General features: G+C 39.6%; 1 protein-coding gene across 3 annotated transcripts in view; it reads left to right on the forward strand.

The window, feature by feature from the left end:
- Positions 1-20,252, forward strand: part of cacna2d1a (calcium channel, voltage-dependent, alpha 2/delta subunit 1a) — a 98,097-nt gene that overhangs the window by 47,931 nt on the left and 29,914 nt on the right. For all 3 annotated transcript variants that reach the window (XM_038738745.1, XM_038738746.1, XM_038738747.1), the window contains exons 7-10: positions 10,850-10,981; positions 11,822-11,891; positions 12,566-12,616; positions 15,320-15,419. In XM_038738745.1, the coding sequence (XP_038594673.1) occupies positions 10,850-10,981; positions 11,822-11,891; positions 12,566-12,616; positions 15,320-15,419 (353 nt within the window). The remainder of the gene's footprint in view (positions 1-10,849; positions 10,982-11,821; positions 11,892-12,565; positions 12,617-15,319; positions 15,420-20,252) is intronic.

Genomic DNA, 20,252 nt, shown 5'->3' on the forward strand with positions numbered 1-20,252 from the left:
TTGCTAAATGTAGCGGACTCAGTCACATGTCACTTAAACAGTGAGTCACTCCACATAAGGTGGACCATAAATGTGCAGCGTGAAGAGCCTCTGAGGCTTCTGACTGCAGACATTTTGTCATTGCCAAATGACCAAATGCACTCAGTTATTTTTACATGCAACAATAATGATGAAAGGGCAAGGGGTGGGTTGGGGTGTTGGAGGAGGGGGTTGTTCCGAGTGGTATTCATCAGTCTATATATTGCTCTGTTTCTGCAACTATATATGACCTCTGTTTCCTTCTTTCTTTCTTTCTTTCTTTCTTTTATATTATCTTATTTATTTTTTAGTGCAGTTGGTTCAGTAAGTGATGCTGAATTTATGAGCCTAGGTCTGCATTGGTACATTACTTTCTTGCATTTAATTGTAATCTTTTATTTGCATCAAACCCCAGTATAGCATTTCTGTCGGCTGGACTGTGAACATTCAATATTTTGGGGAAATGCACTCATTCCCTTTCTTGCTGAGATTTATATGAGAAGATTGACACAACTCTCATATCTGTCAGATAAAAATGAAGTTATAGCTAGCAGGCGGTTAGCTTAGCTTAGCATAAAGACTGGAAACAGGGATACAGCTGGCCTGGATCAAAGGTTACACAGCTCACTAATTCATTTTTTTATCTTTATATATTTTGTTAGTTTACTCTTCCCAAAAAACTAAGGGAAAATTGACAAATTACCTTTGAATAAGCCAGTTGAGCTGATTTCCCCTTTATCCAGTCTGTGAGCTAAGTTAAGCTACCCCACTGCAGCTCATCATTTTACAGCCTCTAATTTTGTATGTGTGTCTGTGTATAGAAAAAAGTATTCCACTGTGTTGAGCACCATAAATAAAATGTCAAGTAGCAGAAATCCTTTTTTTTTTGTAATGTCCTCTACTGCAGCATCCCTACTCTCTGCTCTCAGGCAGGTGGTGGAGAGTCTGGATCTGGGTGGAGCTGGGTGGAGCTCTAGTTAGCAAAGTAGCAAAGCTAGGCTGGTGTTGCTGCTCTCTGTCTCCCTCTTTCTTTCTCTCTCTCTATCTCCAAGGCAAGGACGGCCTGCCACATTGATGCCACTCCGGCTGGTCAGCACTGTCAGTGTTGCCATGGCAATGTGTATCCAAGTGTGTGTGTCTTTGTGTGTGTACAAGGAGACACACATACTTAGACACACCCTGGTGTTCTATCTTGTTGTGTGGAAGAAGGATCGGTAACTTGATTAGGGGACTTTGTCTAGACAATGCTGGCGTCTAGACAGATGTGTCATCCACTTCTTCTGTGATTTGACTTTCTCTGCAACCCTCACCCGTTTTCATTCCTTCCTTTTCCTCCTTTTCCCTTCTCCTTGATTTGTGATTTAGTTCTTTTTCCCTACCTTCTTCCCTACCTTTTTAGTCATACTTCTTTCCTTCCTCTTCACCACCTTGCTCTGTTCTTCCTGTCCTTCAACCCCTCCACAGCGCTATCCCTTCACACCACCCACCATCACCATCCTCCCAAACTCTATTTTATTGAGAATATTAATAGTGGGGTGTTTGGAGACAAATGTGCCACTGTCTTTCTCCCCCGCATTAGTCCTGCTGATTTGAATCTATTCTCCCTGCTGATCCAGTGTGGGTGGTCAGAATGGGATTCAGTATTGTGTTTATGTGTGTACGTGCATGCACGCTGGAGATGATGTCTGTGTGTGTGTAAATGTGTTTGAGAGAGAGAGGAAGAAACACTTGGGGTGTGTGCGTCACATTGCATGGACCTACTGTACTGAATGTGGATCTCATGGCTGCGTATGCGTGTCATCTCGCTCATTAGACAGATTGGCGTGGAAGCAATGAGAGGAGAGCGTTGTGGCCTTGGCAGGAGATCCGAGGCTCATCTGATGCCCGTTTGCATCAACGCTGTGTGGCACCTGTCAGCCTGAGATACACACACACAGTGACGTGCTGAGATACTGTGACAATGTGTATGTGAGCGAGTTTGTACTGAAGTCACGGTCCCTGTGGCAAAGCTCACAGCATATAAATTGATTTCTTTTTTCTTTTTGCACTCTTGTGCCACATGATACACGTCTTATTTCTTTTACCGAGCTAGCTGCCAAACTCTTGAGGTATCTTCATCTCCATCTCTCTCTCTTGTCATCCTTCCTTCCTTGCTTTCCTCTTGCTCTCACTGTCATTATGTCTGCGACCTGTGTCCTTGCAAGTTGGATTCCTTCCCAGGATTTTCTAATCAGATGATTGGGATTCACATTTGAATTCCCCTCTATGCCAAAAAGTTCCCAGAGAAATCATCTTTTACCTAGCCAAAAAACTTCTAAAACAGTGATGAAAGAAATTTCTGCAATGTCACATACTGTATTGCTAAATTTGTTTCCCAATAATGGTAACCAATTTTAAACTGTAGAAAGTTTGCAACCTCATGATCCAAGTGAGGCATAAATAGGCAGTAATAAGTGTGTGTATATGTTGTGTGAGTAATTGCTCCTGATCGCAAGACAGTGACGATTACCAAAAGGTCTTTTCTCAACGACTCAAGTGTGTGTGTGTTGGTGCCCATATCTCTTTATCCCTTCCCCCTCCCCCTGGTGTTGCGTCTCTTGACATCTTCGTATCACCTTGGGTGGTTTTCACCAAGGCTCATTATAACTGCACTTAGTGTTAGCTGCTGTGGCATGACCAAATGATCACCTATTTGTCAGATGGTGTCCACACACCATCATCCTTTAACGCAGACACTTATATCTACAAAGCTGGAATTGAACTGTGATACACCGCTTGTCTTTAACTCTTCGGCAATTCATGTGTTTGTCAAGGCAGGGACCACATTATGATTATTGGCCATTAAGCACTATGGCTAAATAAATAAAGTTGGACTGAGACCATACCAGTCAGGATCAACTGGGTGTAAAATCCAGATGTCCACATCCCATGATGAGCGAAATATAATTTTTCAAAAATGGCTGAAAATGGCAAGCACAGTAAAATAGTGTGGGGTGCAGTGTGATGTCCAGCATAGCCACAGCTCAGCTAAAGTCCTCTCACCCCCAGCTCTCTCTGCAGAGTTTACTGCTCTTGCTACCCACATCTTTCCATCTAACATCTTATCTAAATGTACTGTTTTTCCACAATTTGTTCTATTTTCAGTGCAAATTGCAGCTTTAACTAGCGAGGCAAATTTATTTGACGAATTCCTAGTTAAGGACTATTAGCCAATCAGAATCGGAGTAGGGCGGGTCCTGAAAAATGGATAAACACAGGTTTTTCTTTCTACAAGATCAGAATCACAACAAATTAAGCTAATTGGCAAAGTTAAATAAAATAATTTATTTACAGAAGGAAAAAATTTATATCTTTTACAATTAATAAAATATAACAATCATTAATAACCAGGAATTGTTCAGACAATATGGATAAACTCAATGGTTGGGAGGATATCACCCAATACCAAGATTATCAAGGGTAATGAAATTCTAGAAGTATTGCATGACAGAAAATTAGATGAAACTAGGTTTTGGATATTCTATGATGATGCAAAGTTATTTCCCAATTTTAATCTATCAGAGACAAAAAAAGATGCCGTGAGATCTCCTCCTGTCTGTCTGATCTGAGAGACCCCTCCTACTGGTCCCACTTATATAGAACTATTGACTACTATCCACTATTGAGAAGACCCCATACAAATTACATGTTAGTACATATGAATTTTAAATTTTGTCCTTTTTCCCTGGGGTGGTGATGGCGCAGTGGATAACTCACATGCCTTTGGTGTGAGAAACTTGGGTTCAAATCCACTGTGAGACACCAATGTGTCCCTAGTTGCTCCAAGAGGCATGTGACCTCTGACAAATATAGCAATTGTAAGTCACTTTGGATGAAAGCGTCAGTTAAATGAGTAAATGTTCACAGAATGTAGCAAAACTCCCAAGGGTCTCCTGCACTATTTCATTAGAAAACAAAGAAGGTTTTTCCTACATGTTAAGATGAACTATGCACATTAATCTCTAATAAAATAAAATAAAACAAAATCTCCTAAATATCTTATACTATCTGAATTTACTGAATTTATTAAAGGATACCCTCTTGAAATGCATCATCTCATTTTCAAGAGGGTTCTATTTTCTGAAACTTTAAGTGAGGCTATATTGGTGCCTGCAGCCTCGGTGATGATTATAGCTTCTTCACTAGCTTCTTTATGTCAGATATGCTAGTCCTTTCATTTACGTTTATGCTAAGGTTATAAATCTATACAGCACTATAGGTGAAACCTTAACCTAAATGATTTATGCAATGATATGGACACAGTCCATGTGAGGTTTGCTTTAAGAACACAACACACACACTAAATGAGGACTTGAGTGTGCTTGCAAGGTCACAGCAAGCCAGCTTGACCAATTGTTCAGCCAATTGTTTTCCCATCACCAATCTTACATCCTCTAGTACAATTTCCTGGCACCATGTGAAGGAATGTCCTCTATTCTCAAAACAGCTTAAAGTTAACTTTTGGTGCACTTTGGGCCCTCCAGAAGTTGTTCGAAATTGTACAGTGGCAGGGCCGCTATTGCACTACTTAGCAACATAGTCTGGAGCAAGAGCTTCAGAGTGGTGAGTTATTCATTTTTAACAAATGTATCTTTCAAACGTAAAGTTTTAACTTTGCCCTGTCTCTACATCACAGTAACAACTTTATGGCTATTGACTGCCTGGAGGGTAGCTAATGTTTGGAAGGGAGAGTAGAGGCAGCAGGCAGACGTCTTGTCAATGTGTGCTGCAGCTCAGCGTGTTTTTCCACCAGTATTTTTTATACCGTGTCTGACTAGCCTCTAGGCAAGCATTAGGACGCGTCATTTCTTGTGATGTCACTAAAAAGTGGAAGAAAAGGCTGGACTATAAACAAGCTGTTTTCAGGCAGTTCAGAGCAGTGTTTTCTGTGGGAGATGGGAACTCCCTTTGTGGTGGACTTTGGGCTTTTTCAATTTGCAAACCTATTACAAGCACAAAAAGATATATAACTCAATAAAAGGGGAGGGAAAAGGCCAAAAAGGATAATATGACCTCTTTAAGGTGTGTTAAAGCTAAAGGTGATGTCAGTGCTGTGCACCTGCAAAAGGGTGCATTGGTGCTCATGTCACAATCAGCAGTGAGTAGCAGGGCGGACTGGGGAAAAAAAAATGGCCTGGGAATTTGTTCCTGGTCAGTATAGTACAATAAATTAATTAAATGGAGGAAGTGGTCTAAGGCCTCTGATTTTGGCCTAGTTAGGCAAGGTAGGCAGCAGTCATTGTAACAACATTTATGATTTTAGTATTTTTTTTTCATTGAGCCAGAAACAGATCTGACTTCAGTCTCTAAGCTAGTCAAACAAAAAACAGTCATATCAATATCTCATTGATACCCATGTAACTGTTAGCTACCTCATTAGTGACTGATATAACAGCAGAAGTAGCAGCAACACCAGAAGTCTGTAATTTTGAGACATTTTGCTTCACCTGCCTCAACCGACTTTTCAGCACCACCTTTGCGTTACGTCGCATGTTTTTTATCCATAATTTATTAACCCCCTGGAGTCCCTGATCACGCTGTGTGATCAGGTCACAGTTTGTTATCTCAGTTTTACCTTTTTATATTCATATTTGCAAGTTTACATTTGCACCCTTCAATATGCTTGATTGAGCAAACATGTTTTAATGTAGTAGGCTATATAAAGGCAACATCAAAAGTATTTAAAAGCTAGGCTAAAATTGCACAAGACTTCTAAGGGTTAAGCTCAAATAACCAGGGTAGGGGTTTGGTCCGCATTTCAACAAATTCATTATGCTCTGATGTATGTGTATGTGTATGTGAGTATGTGATTGATTGACATATCATATATAGCCAATCTCTGTTAAAACATCCCCGCCCCACCCACATCTGTGCCAGTAACCACACACTATGGGCCAGTCGATCAAAGCACATACCAATCAATTTTCAACTGCGCTTTTTTGTCTCTATATGTGGATAATCCGCCGAATTGTCCAGTGGCCCACCAGGAAAACTCCCAGTCCTGATGGCCAGTCCTTCTTTGGTGAGTGGCGAAGTATCATCGAAAATAGGACCCCTTCTGATTCGATGATTGCAGTTTCTCACCACTTCAGCCCCCACCATGTAATTACTTTCAAATACACAGGCGCTTTCAGCCACCATGGCACTGCGCAGCTTTCCTCCACCCACCGCAGCCACCCGCATCAATTACTGCCAGAATCCTGTTTGATTTGTTTTTGAAAGCATCTACATACCTCACAGGGAATATTTAGTATCTTCTTCTCCGTATTCAGTTCCCATGTCTTCTCGCCCCATTAATCATTCTCTTTTTTATCTTGCATGTCTTCACTTGTTGACCATGTGATATTTGAATAGTGTGATTGATGAAGCTGGCATGGTTGAGCATCTTTGCTGAATTCATTATCATCTAAATAAGTGATTTTTCAGTCCTCAGTCTGGCTTGTTTTAATTGGTGGCCACTCAGTGATGCACCAATTACAAATGGATAAGTCCAACCGGGCTGCGATGGACTGGCGACCTGTCCAGGGTGTACCCCGCCTTTCGCCCGATGCCAGCTGGGATTGGCTCCAGCCCCCCGCGACCCTGTACGCAGGATAAGCGGTTGATGATGGATGGATGGATGGATGGATGGATGGATAAGTCCAACCGGGGGCTTACAGGGATGCAGGACAGGTATAGGTTTGCAGGACCAGACCCAAAAAGCTCAGTACTGGAACCAACTGACAATTATTTATAAATCAATTCCGGACTTGTCCCTACCTGTTAATAAAAAAAACACAACAAAACCTGAAGTGTGTTGACTAAATGCCTGGTCATGCCACCATTTATGATGGCGTATTTCAGTGGATTTATTACTTTTTTCCACCTTCCTTAACTGCTTAATTTGTTTTTGGTTGTCAATCCAGATACTCTTTTGTTTGTTACATTATTTGTGGCGAGCACTTGCATGTTCCCAACTGGCTAGCGTGTTAGTTGTTAGTTTGTCTGCTACGCTATTCAATTTTTTGAACTTTTCTATTTCCTCAGGTTCAGGCTGTGCTACTTTCTGGTGTGACCCAGGCCATAACCTTATCCTGGGAAAAGTGAAAATACTGCGACACTGGAACATTTGTTATTTATTTAGCCTATTTTTATTTTTTCATCGCTCCTGTTAATTTTATGCATGGCAGGCCAACATCTTTTTAATTTTTAACTGTACACATAAAGTAATATACACATGTTTACATCCACATGTACCTTTTACTAAAAACCTGTTCAAACAAAACCCCTGCCAGTTGCTTCCTTGCTCTGTTCTTCATTTCTCTGTTCACTTATTGTCATTTCTCTAATATCATAAGAGTGAAAACAGAATTCTGCCAGAAACACATTGACAATGCTTTATTGTTTATCATTTAGTATATGCAACCCCTTTAGGGAAAATGCTTTTACTGAAATCCAGATCTGTGTTTGTAGCTTTAAGTATACAGACACAAAAACACACACCCAGAAGTCCCTCAGGCCATGACGCCACACCTGACAAATAGAGCTGACCAGAGCACTGCTGAAGTGATACTTCTCGTTTCTTACTCTCATCATGGTGACCTCGAGCAAGCAACAGACACATCGCCACAGAGACTGCGTGTTCCAGTATTTGGCTGAGATTAGAGGACACTGCTTTGCAACGCCTTTGATACAGTTACTAAGTGGTACATCACCTGCCCATTGGGGGTGTGTGTGATGTGTGTCTGCATCCAAACTCCTGTGGGAATAATGGTTTTGACAATTTTACACAAATGCAACACATAAAAACAGACCGGTGAGTAAGGACAAACTCTCCGTCTCAGTCATTTATTTTGTCTTTCACCTTATGGGTGCATCACTACATTGACTTCCTGCAGTGGCAGCTGGTGGTCAAATGAAATACTGAATGTGCTCTTTCCTTGTTAGCTCACTGTTCAGTGTGAGCAGTATGGGGGTGGGGGGGTATGTATGAGATTTTGTTACCCTGAGACTTCTTGTTACTGATGTTACGGAAACCAGCAGGACTAATCCATTAACAGCCATCCTCAGGGAGCAGAGAGATTAGGCCTGAACAAATTGTCACCACTTGTCATTGGGACACGCTTTGCTCTACAATACCACAGGGAGCCATTTAAGGCCTGGCCTAAACTAAACTCTCTCTTTATCCTACAAAGCATGGAAATAGTGCCTTGGCAAAAGAGGTGGTTGTGAGGAGGGGAGGGAGTGAGGAGCCTGAGTGAGCGTGAGAGCCACAGGGCAGTGAGCAGAAAAAACAAGAAAGATGTGGGAGGGTAAGAGAAAAAAAATTATATTTTTCCCAGCTTTATAGTTGGGCATTGCTTATTTACTTTGTTAAAAGAGTATGCTTGGCTATTCTTGGTATCAGTTCAATCCAAACAGACTAGTACTCACAGTACAAAAGCAAAACAGATTTCAAACCCTCTTTATAACTCTGTTGTTTTGCTGTGTTCTCTCTGAGTGGCACTACAAATGTTTACGGATAAGTTTGTAAAAACAAAAGTTATATACAATTTTAAATTGTTGGATGTATAAAAGTTTTCAACACTCAGAAAATACTGTACAATCAGCTACCAGTTTATTATGTACACCTAGCACAAAGCTAGTGCAAACCTGTAATAAATCAAACCCTTGTTCGTTTTTTTCGTGTATTTTGTGGTGCTGTTGAATTTTATTGCACTACATCGAGAAGTGTCTACCCTGATTCGTATAAATGAGGTGCATAAAATATTAAATTGGAAGTTTATACTGTATATGCTAGTGTAGTATTTTAGTCATGCTAGCAGCAAGGCTCTATGAATGGCAGTGTCAGTTTGTCGTGGGTTGGTCGATCGGTCCACCACTTTGCTCCAAACTGAAAGTCTCAATAACATTTGCAAGGTTCGCCATGGCATTCACTACATACATTCATGTTCCCCCTAGGATGAATTCTAATGGAATGACACCTGCAAGCAAGTTCAGGCAGTCAACTCGAGCTGCACTGCTATTTACACACATGACATGCCAAACACATCCTCCCAATTTGACAGTCTATTAAAGCTGCAAAATGTCCCATCTTTCCCTCTGCCATGTCATCGCCACCACTGCCCTAAATCAGGACTGCGGCCTGTTTGTTCAGTCCCACCATTATCCTAGCATCCTGACTAGGGGGTTTAAAATATTGCTTATTACTCCCAAATATCTTTATTTAACTATATCTGTGGGGAGTGATGAGTTTGAAACCTGGACGCCAAACTCTATGTTCTTCTGATGTAATAAATATTGAAACAACAACTGAAATAACTTTAGTGATCCCCTGACCTTTCAGTTAGCGCCATCATCAGGTCAAAAGGTCAACATTTAATTTGTCCAATAGTTTGCCTTATGACCAAAGACATGCTAAATTAATGACATTGTCATCTGCCTCAGCTTTGTATTTAGGGCTAATTAGCAAATGTGAGCATGAACTAATGTGCAGAACACTATACCTGCTAAACATCAGCATGTTAACATACTAACAGTAGCATAAGTGTAGTTTCAGAGAGCTGCTAGGGTGGCTGTAGTGTCTTCTTTTAGCAATGTAGGTTTACATTTTGACAAATCTGCACCATGAAATGTCATGCTGCACCAGTAACAGTTTCTGTTTGCACTGTAACCATGGATGCACAGACAACAGTCACCAGGATTACTTTTTATGCTGACGAGAAAGTCTAAATTTGATGAGTTACACCGCCTCTAACAGTATGTACACCTGTGACGTCCCCTGTGCTCTTGATTTGAGTTATGGCCCTTGGAGGTTTCTGGGGTTTTTTTTCAGGCAAATACATCAGTCAAATGCTGGGGTTAAATAAAATTTCTTTCTCCCTCTCTCACTCTGCCATGCTTGTCTTTCTAGCGCCTCTTCCTGCTATGTTGTAAATATATAATTCTCCAACTGAGTTACGAGTACAGGTGCTTCACACTAACACGTCATAACTCACTTTAACCAAGCAGCTTTTATTTGTCTGTCACGGATGACTCTGCCTTAGCAAACCTCCTGCCTGCCCCTTGTCCCGCCCTGATTTTTCTCCTTTTTTTTGTTCTTTGTTGTTTCTTTAATGCTGTTGCTCTCAATAAAGCACACACACATATAGACGGTGGCATCTACACACTGACACACACACCAAGTATGAGTCATGCACAGCATCACTTTGACATGTAGACCACTCTCCCAGGCAGAGCGCTGCCTTTTTCGATCAAACTAGATTGTTGGAGCATTAAGCCAGTAAGAGCTCCTGCTGACAAACAGGTAAACAAAACGTTTACTGTATATCTGTCCTGAGTACCCGGAAGATGATTTTGTCTTATTCCACAAATATGAAATTGAATCACTCGGTTTTTGCCTCTCGCTCTCCCGTTTCCCCTCTCTTTTGCTCATTTTTCACTACTGTAGATTTTGGTGTGTGTGTGTGTGTGTGTGTGTGTGTGTGTTTTGAGAGAAAAAAAGAAATGGAAATATCTCATCATAGCAGATTGACGTCAGTTTGGATATCTGTGAGGAGGCTTACTCTCAGCCATCAATGTCAGCAGCCTAATACTGGCAAATGTGTCTGTGTGTGTGTTTGTGTGTTAGACATTCAAGCATGGTTTCTCCTTCCTCAGAATTGCTTCTCAGAGTGTTTTTAGAAAAGCCTTGACATTTTGTTCTGTGATTTTTATGATTTTGTACTTCTGTACAAGTGTGACTCATTTAATCTGTCTGTCTATCTTTCTGTCTGTCTGTCTGTCTGTCTGTCTGTCTGTCTGTGTGTTCCAGCTACCATCATTTTGAATGAGCTAAATTGGACAGAGGCCTTGGAGGAGGTTTTCCGGAGCAACAAAGAGGAAGATCCGTCACTCCTCTGGCAGGTGTTTGGCTCTGCCACCGGATTGGCTCGGTACTACCCAGGTGAGTAGGCCCTACAGCTGATGGGGTTACTCCAAGAGCCTGCTGTCCTTCCTGTAGTCAGTGATGGGGACAGAAATTGCAACCCAAGGGCCATTTCATCATGTTGCAAGGAGATACATGCAAACACAAGCAAACTTTTCTTAACACTGTGTTGCTGTCCACTGACTTTACCACAAATCTTTCTTGTGACTTTTGGATGAGAAAGAGGCATGATAGCCATGAATCACTTTTTGAAAAATATATGTGAAGATGGTCATGAACGTTGTATCTCTGATAATGTTTGGTTTTAAAATCTTACTTTTGAATTGTCCCCTATACTTAAAAGATTGCAGTAAATTAATTGTTCTAGCTTTCTTGCCAAGAGTACAAGAGCAGATCAAGACTGCTCTCATGGCTGTGTGCTAAGTATCAAACTAGCACCAGGAGGCACATTGCTTAGCTTAGCAGAAAGATTTGATGCAGGGGGAAATACCTCTACCCTGGCTCTTTCCAAAGTGTTTGCTGGTTCCTTGGCCGCTTTTAATTGCCAATTTTACAATTAAATTTTGTACAGATTAAACACAGGAGCAGAGGTGCTTGATGCTAAGCTAAGCTTATCACCTCCTGGTTGAAGTTGCATACTTAACACACAGAAATCAGATCTTCTCTTCGAACTCCTGGTAAATAAGTAAATAAGCCTATTTACCCAAAAGTCCAAACTATTCTTTGAAAGATACATTAAGATATAAGACACAAGATGATTTGGCCATTGACACACCTATTTGCTGTTATTAACTTAGATACAAACTTAATGTAAACATACTTTCTTTTCCACATTTCTTTCCTTCTGCCAAATGCCAGCATCTCCTTGGATCAACTCGAGCAATTCGGCAAATAAGATCGACCTCTACGATGTGCGCAGGCGACCGTGGTGAGTGTAGACGCTTGATGTGCGGTTTTATTTCTGTCTCTCTAATCATCTCATTGTAAGTAATTTCTCTAGTGTTCAGACTCAACCCTGTGTAATTGTCATATTAAACATTAATTTGCAAAAAGTGTATTTGCATGTTGCATAAACTGGTTACACAAAAGAGCATCTGTACACACAAACACAGAGTTTTAAACAATCATATCCAGGTGTCTGACCAAAGCCAAACCCACTCAAACAAACACATCAGAGCACTATGATGATTAAGCCACCGCAGATCAAAGGGTACCAATACAAAAGCTTTAGTAGTCTTAGACACACAATGTTTTGTTTATTAAAGAAATGGGAGAAAGAATATCAGAGTCTGATTTATTTTAAATGCAAATTATTGTATGTGATATTTGTTTACTTGCTCAAAGAGAAATAAGAGCGATATGACAGTCTCATAACTATTACGTGTTTCTTTGTGTTGTATAGATTCTTTAGAAATTAGTTTTAAAAATCATTCATGCATTACGATAATTACATGTATGTTTTCTGTGTCTCTGTCTATATACATACATATATATATATATATATAGATATATTTATGTGCTATATATGTGCTATATCCATAACCTGTGTGTGTGTGTGTGTGTGTGTGTGTGTGTGTGTGTCTGTGTGTTATTACTCACCAGGTACATTCAGGGGGCGTCGTCACCCAAGGACATGCTGATCCTGGTGGATGCGTGAGTGACGACCTTATGATTCATATATTACAGTCAGATTTTATTTTCTTTTGTCCAATGCTAACTCTATGACTGGCTGCACCCCCGCTGGGCACTGCTGTGCTCCTAGCTGCCTCGGCACTCGTGTGACACTGACAAACAAATATCAGTGAGTGTATTGGGCAACTTCATCATTTGCAGTCCAGTTGTTTCTTCGTGTGATTTATGCCTTAAAAGTTTAGGTTAGTTTTTTAGGTTAGAGAGGATTCTGGAGCAACAGCAGTATATAGAACCACAGATCATTTTTAAGAAATACATGATTTGGATGTTTTTTGATTTCATCATATTCGTTTCAAAATGGAGAAGATGGAGTTTATTCTCTGTAATTACCAAGGCCAAACGGTTGAAACCCCATTCCAACTGACGATTAATTGGAGTGCAAATTTACCAATAATTATGTAATGTGATATCATAGTTTAAATCTTAATAAATAGCGTCAAATTGTTTTTTGGGTAGAAAGAAGGTATTTAGGAGAAACAAACTGAAAGGGTAAGGCCTGCAATATTCTATATTTTTATTATTGTCAATGTGATCCTCTGAAAGGAGCCTGAAAGGAGTGTTGCCTGTGTATCCAAAGCCTGATATAGCTTATAACTCTGCCCGAAAGACCTCCATTTCTGTAGTTTATTTTGAGTCACTCAATCATACACTGTCTTGTTGTTGTAAATAGTCATTACAGCACTAAATGTGTATTAATCTGTGGGTAAATAATTCTCAACAAATACTCCATTTTCTCAAGGTTGAGCGGTGTTTGCTAAAAACAACAGTGCCCAGCTGTTTTAGGAAATTACTAAGCTTTTTCCAAAAATATATATTGGTGACATGTTTAAACATTTGCATCTTCAGGAGGCTTATGGCCGAGAGCCACAGACCAGGAAGAGGTCAGAAAGCATTGAGAGACGGACTAACGCACTGTTGGTTTCTGTCTTTTTATGGACTTTGTTGACCATAAGAAAAATATTCAATAACGGCAGCCTTATCCTTTAAGGCCGCTCTAAAACCATTTTTATACTAGCATACTTTTCCCCCTTATAATTGCTGATGACTCGACGATCATTCCCACTTCATTATCTACCATAACCAGTGGAACCACAGTTAAAGAAATGCCTGCTGCATGCAAGAACATCAACTGCGTCAAAGTGATTTGTCTAAATTTTTCCACTCAGGTGGAGGTTCATCAGAGATGACACTGATGGCAGAGCACCAGGGCTAAATGATTACGCAGTATGTTAAATGAAAAACTAAATGTGCCCACTTTCAGCTCTTAACACAGCTCTGGTAATTGGCCCACAGAGGATTGATGAGGCTTATTAGACATTAAAAGCTTTGGTGAAAATAACTTTTTATCCATTTTTCAAGTTTCTGTCCTTTTCTTTTCTTTTACCTGCAGGAACCAATTTAGTGGCGTATTTATATATCAAACAGTGCAGGCTCCCCATCTTGTTTTAGCAAGCAAGAAAATGATCAAAGCAGTCTAGTCTTGGCAGTGCTGATATTTTGTCATTAATTTTATAACATTCACTAACATTCACAAGCCATTAGCTGAGACATGTGTATCGCTCATGTCATTATTGAAGCTTACCTAATTTGGTGGTTAATGCGACATCTAGCTTGCTTGTTAATGGAAGAAACATGTAGTCACGAGATCCAATATCTGCTGCTTATAGCTCATGACTAGTTTTATGCCCTGCAGGCGAAAGGCTTTAAAAATGGCAATGTCAGTTGTTGTTAGTGCATAATAAGTTATCTCGACAACTAGCTAGACTGCTATGAAGTTTGGTATGGATATTTAAGGTTTGGAGACCCACTGACCATTCCTTCACTGCCCTGATCAGGCAGAAAGTCCAGTTTTCAAAGGGACAATTGACAGAGACATTTTTCCTTAAAAAAACTTTTTATTTATCCATCTAGCAGCAGGAAAGCAGAGGAGTACAGCAATACATTTCCGGAAAAGTATGTAAAGAGTAAAGAGTATTTCACATTAGAAAAGAGAGCACAAGTGGAGCAAGTCGGCAGAGGTGCAGTTAAAGAGCTTTGTGCCATTAAAAGGTTAAATTTAAATTTTTTATTTTGTATTTTTTTATTTTATTTAACATTTATTTTACCAGGAGAGATTAAGAACCTCTTTTTCAAGGGTGACTTGGCCAAGACAGACAGCAGCATATAAAAAAATACAAACACATAGGTACAGACAAATAACACAGAAGACTAGTAAGCTAACATTTCATAAAGTCATTTTAAATCATTTTTACAATCTAAGAGAATTTACGTATTAAGGCATCTGCCTCTAAGTCTTTCATTTTGGATTTAAATGCATTTAACGAGATTAATTCAGTGAGTTTGAAGTCCTTTTGCAACGTATTCCATGCTGAAGGTGCAGAATACAGAAATGCCTTCTTTCCCGTTTCCGTACGGGTATTTGGCACAGAGAGTATAAAGAAGTCCTGAGAACGCAAGGAGTGTCGCCCATTGCTTTTCTGCATGATGTGAACACATAGGTAGCTTGGTAGCAGACCAAGAATTGCCTTATATATGAAAGTGTACCAATGACATAGCCTATGTTAATGCCTATTTAAATGTCCATTAAAACCAGTGGACCAGTTTTTTGTACTATGCTATTGATTGATGTTGTAAAACATAGACCATCTTTGTTTCAAACTGCAGGAGTGGCAGCGTTTCAGGTCTCACCCTTAAACTCATCCGAACGTCCGTCAGCAAGATGCTAGAGACCCTCTCTGACGATGACTATGTGAACGTGGTCTATGTGAGTATTCACACAGAAATACTTATATCATTTTAAGTTACAGAGTTTATTTTTTGGGGAAAATCCTGTCAAAAAAGTTCTTATGATTATTTATATGTATTGAATTTCCAGGTGCACACATTGCTGAATGTTAATGTGGACATTTTTGAAGCTTGACTGTTTGAGTCGCTTTACTCATGCAGTTTGGTTTGAACATGGCAGTGACCTTTTTAATGTTTAGCACGTCTTTATTATGGCTGCATTCATGCATGAATGCATGCATGCTTGTGTGCTGTGTGCTGAAAGATAGGTTTGACAAATGAATGTATGGTGTATTTATGACCCACACTTTGAATCAGTGGCATGTCATATAAAGGCCCCTGTTAGCCTAATTCTGTTGGAATCTGAGGCATCAAAGGATTTTCTGAGATGGGGGTCGAGGAAATATTAATCCATTATCATTTAAAGCTCAAGCAGGTTGCATAAGTCAGATACATGCTTCCTAGCAATATTAGTTGTTGAACGTGAAAATAACACAATTTTAAGTGGTTACAGTGCTTATTTCCCTCTACTGGATGAATTTGTGAGGAGTCGAGAAGGCATGTTGCTAGAATCCACCTCTTTATGCTGTTGTTAGGAAACCATTAAGCTGCAGTTGTCCGTCACTTATTGAGCGAAGCTTGTATATTTTAGCTAATGTCTAAAGAACACACCAACACTTTAATACATGGTATCTGTTGAAACAAAGTGAGGAGAATTAACCACTGCTAAGTTGTCCTTGTTTGCATGGAATCTAACAGAAGAAGGTCCTCTCAAGCTTGCTAGCCAAAGCTTCTTAACTGTCAGTTAGTAAGCTTGTTAGCTTGTTTGCTACAGGATTAATACATTCTAGTAATGATAGCTTCCTCCATCCAGCTCTGTGTCCCATTAGGGGGTCAGCACTGTGAAGATGGCTTACTATTGGTCAACTGCGCAAATTTTTGAAAATGGAAGACTTAAAACTAGAACGACAAAAAGAGAAAAAAAAACACATGTCAAAAAGACAGAACAGTGACAATATGAAAAGAAAGGGCAAGATATCACTGAAGAAAGGAGAAAATGGTTAAACACATTGGAATTAATGAAAGTAGAGGCAACTCCTCCAAAATGTCATTGATTGTCAGTTACATCTGTCCTTTCTCTGAGAAATTAGATTACACAAGAACAAAAACACATTCTTTCAATGTAACTGAATTAAAAGACCCCATAGCTGTTAAAAAGGGTCAACTGACCAATCACTGAAAACAATAACAGGCTGTCAGAAGGAAGGCAAGCACAACTGAACAAGACATGTCAAACCTTCCAGGCAGAAGTAGCAGACATCCACTGCCCATCAATGGAGGACTTCCTGGAAAAACTGATTTAACTGAATGGTGACAGTGACGCTGTTAACTGTTAACTGTTATACAGATCTTTTATGTCTCACCTCATCCACCCAACACTGTTGTCTGCCTTCCAATTCTAGGAAAAGAAGTAGGAGATACATTTTTTAGCAAATATGCTTCATTTCTTTCTTGCCAAGGGTTAGGCAAGAAGATCATTACCACTCTTGTGTCTGTCTGTTAAATAAAAGGCTACAGCTAGTAGCTGCTTGGCTTAGGCAGATAATCCCCTGTAAAAACAATTTTCACACTTGTTAAACCGTGTTAATGAGATTAAGAGGTGACAGTAGGAGGATTTTGTTCGGACAGAGCTAGGCTAGCTGTTTCCCCCTGTTTTTAGTCTTTGTGCTAAGCTACTGGCTGTTAGCTGTAGCTTCATATTTACCGCACAGACAAGAGAGTGGCATCAATCTTTTCATCTGTCAGTGGGAAGCAAATAAGCATCATTCCCAAATTACTGAACTATTGCTTTAAGCCACTGTCTTTTTTTCCTTTTCTTTTTCACAAATGTTACATCACAAACAAATATTGGATAGCATTTGAATATATTGAATCAGCATACAGGTGGTCTGGCTGCAAACTCATCTGCTTTCCCCCCATTAATGCGCATTTAGCCCCGTTTTTAACAGTTTAACAGTTGCCAAAGATGCACTTTTTTCAAAGAGATTCCTTTAATGGGATAGGACAGGGGGAGAGGGACAGGAAATGCAGGAGAGAGAGAGGAAGCGACCTGCAGAAAAGGGTTGCGGGTCAGACTCAAACCTGGGCTGCTGTGGCAAAGACTTAGCCCAAGTACATGATTCTCCCAAGATGTACTTTTCTTAAATGTCTCGCAACTTGCATCTTTGGCACACAACAAGTGCCTATGCTCTATCTGAAATCTCCTTCTTAATCCTTATTTGCCTCCTCTTTGTCCTTCTTCCTAATTGGAGGGAACATAAATTACTTTTTCAGTTTGCTTTCCAACTGAAACATTAATTACATTTTCTTTCACTTCCCTGAATAAAGCAGTGGTTTACGTGTTTGTTTGGAGCTTTCAAATCAGCTAAGTGAAAGGGCTTTTGCAGTTAATGAAATCAGGCAGCAATATAATAAGTATATTGATGGCATCCAGCTCAGTTTTTTTAGACCATCCAGAAGCATTTTGAAGCTTTTTGAAGGTGGAATCTATTTTGTGAAACCTTTCATAATAAAATAGTGTAATTAAAGCGACTGGGTCCACACTCAGCTCTGTTGTGTGTGCGTAGCTGGTTACAAGTAATTCTGTATAAATCACTCACTAAGGCAAAACTTGTATGTTTGGAGTGAATATATTTTATCATCTTATTCATTTTATCAACATCTATGTTTTGCCCATGAAATACCTATATCAGTGAATGTGAATATCTAAATGACTACCCTGAGGTGTCTCACACACAGAAGCACACACAACCCATTGAAGTCAATACAATTCCATAACCCAATAGTTAATTACTGTCTAATCCTTAATTACCTGAACTTGAATACAGAATAAAATTTGTGATGCTGTAATTTCCTTGTAAAGTCCAAGGACGTCTCCTGGAAAGAACTATGTAATTTGGTGTTAATTATGGGGCAAATGGAGTCCATATTCTGAGATGGTTGTGCGTGTAATAGCATGAATTTAATTAAGTGAAAGTGTACCAATTGAAGGCTGTATTAATTTTCCCCTTTGTTCGTAATTCCAATTTACATAGTCCTTGCCAGGAAGCATCTTAATAATTAGATTAATTAAATATAAGTTGCATTCTGGGACATCTTTTAATAAAGCTTCCAACCTATTTCTATGCAAACTTTGGCTCTAAATATGTATGTGGGTATGTACTACCAAGGTAGGCATTAACAGTATAGAACCATGGTAGTGACTATAAACCATTTTAGGTATTTTTTAACACAAACATATATATATAGAACATTCCCACATACAGTATGGTGTTCTGACGAGCTTTTATTAGATAGAGATTAGATAGAGATATTTTAAGATGTGTTTTATAAGTTAGATGGAGTTCTAACTGAAGATGGTTTATATTAGAGTGTGTGTGTGTGTGTGTGTGTGTGTGTGTGTGTGTGTGTGCGCGTCTGTTCAGAAGACTAATGTCTTGGCAGCATTTGCCCTGACACTTCCGCCGACATGTTGAATAGAAACAGTCATTGTGAGCTGTAACATCCTTTGGCGTTCTAAAAACATAAACCAATGTGAAGGGAGAAAAAATAGCAAAGAGCTGACACATAAACTGTGTTAAATTGTGTCCTTTTCTCATAGATCCTGGATTTTGTGTTTGCTTAAACTGTCACTATTAACCACTCTTATATCTTTACTCTGTGTTTTGCATGCATTGCAATGATCCTGGAAGCATATCGTCTTACTTCTGTAAATAATTTTTAGAATAATATACAATACTTGGGCTTCTTTGCTGACAATACTGACTCACCCAAAACTTCTCTTTGTAATTGCCCTTGTCATTGTACTACTATGCCATTTCCACCATTTTGTCACCCATATTTGACATTTTATGTGACCATACAGTCAGATCCTTGTTTTTCAGCTTGAGAATTCCACCTAGACTTTTAGACGATCTCAAGCACAACGGACAATTCCCTCAAGTAACCAGCTGTGCAGATCTAAGCAAATGTTAATAAAGAAAATAAAAATAGTGTATCAGACTGGTGGTGACTATCTGCCGATATTCAAACTTGTGCTGCCAGAAAATGTGGGTACGTGTTTGAGAATGTGTGCGTTAGTGAGTGTGTTTTTAACATGATCATGATTGCAAGTCAAGGCCAAAACAGATGTTAGGTATTAATTAGCTATGTCCCAGTCTTCCATAGATGCTGTGTGTGTGTGTGTGTGTGTGTGTGTGTGTGTGTGTGCGCGCGTGCATTTGCGTGTGTGCGTGCGTGTGCGTGTCCATCTGTTCCTCCACATTAACTATTCGCCAATATTAACCTGAAGACACTTTACATGTAAGGCTGTGTAAAAGTAATTTAACCATTTTAACCATTTTCAGTAGTGTCTGTCTCTATGGCATAATCCCTCCATAATCAAGCTCTTTGTTTTTTTTTGCCTCCTTATGCCACTGTTTTCACATCCCTACCTGCTCTCCTGCCAATCCTTCCTTCTGCTCCTATAGCTCCCTTCGGTCTGTGCAGATTTGATTAAGACTGATTGCATTTCACGCATGGCAGATTTTTTTAAGTGTTATTAAAGTAGATCAATATACTTTATAACATCTGTCAATTATTATTTTATTTGATGTCAAATGGAATCAATTTAATCTCTCTTGAAATACTTTATGTTAAGTCCATCCTATATGTTTAAGGGACACTGCATGACTCCGTAGTAACGAAGGGAAAACCAGGCCACATATTTAACAGCAAATATGTGCAAGTGCCTTCCCTCCACTTCCCATCATCC

This window comes from Micropterus salmoides, unplaced genomic scaffold, assembly GCF_014851395.1.
Source record: "Micropterus salmoides isolate LMB-PRFRI ecotype aquatic unplaced genomic scaffold, ASM1485139v1 Ms_hic_scaffold_23, whole genome shotgun sequence".
Lineage (NCBI taxonomy): Eukaryota > Metazoa > Chordata > Actinopteri > Centrarchiformes > Centrarchidae > Micropterus > Micropterus salmoides.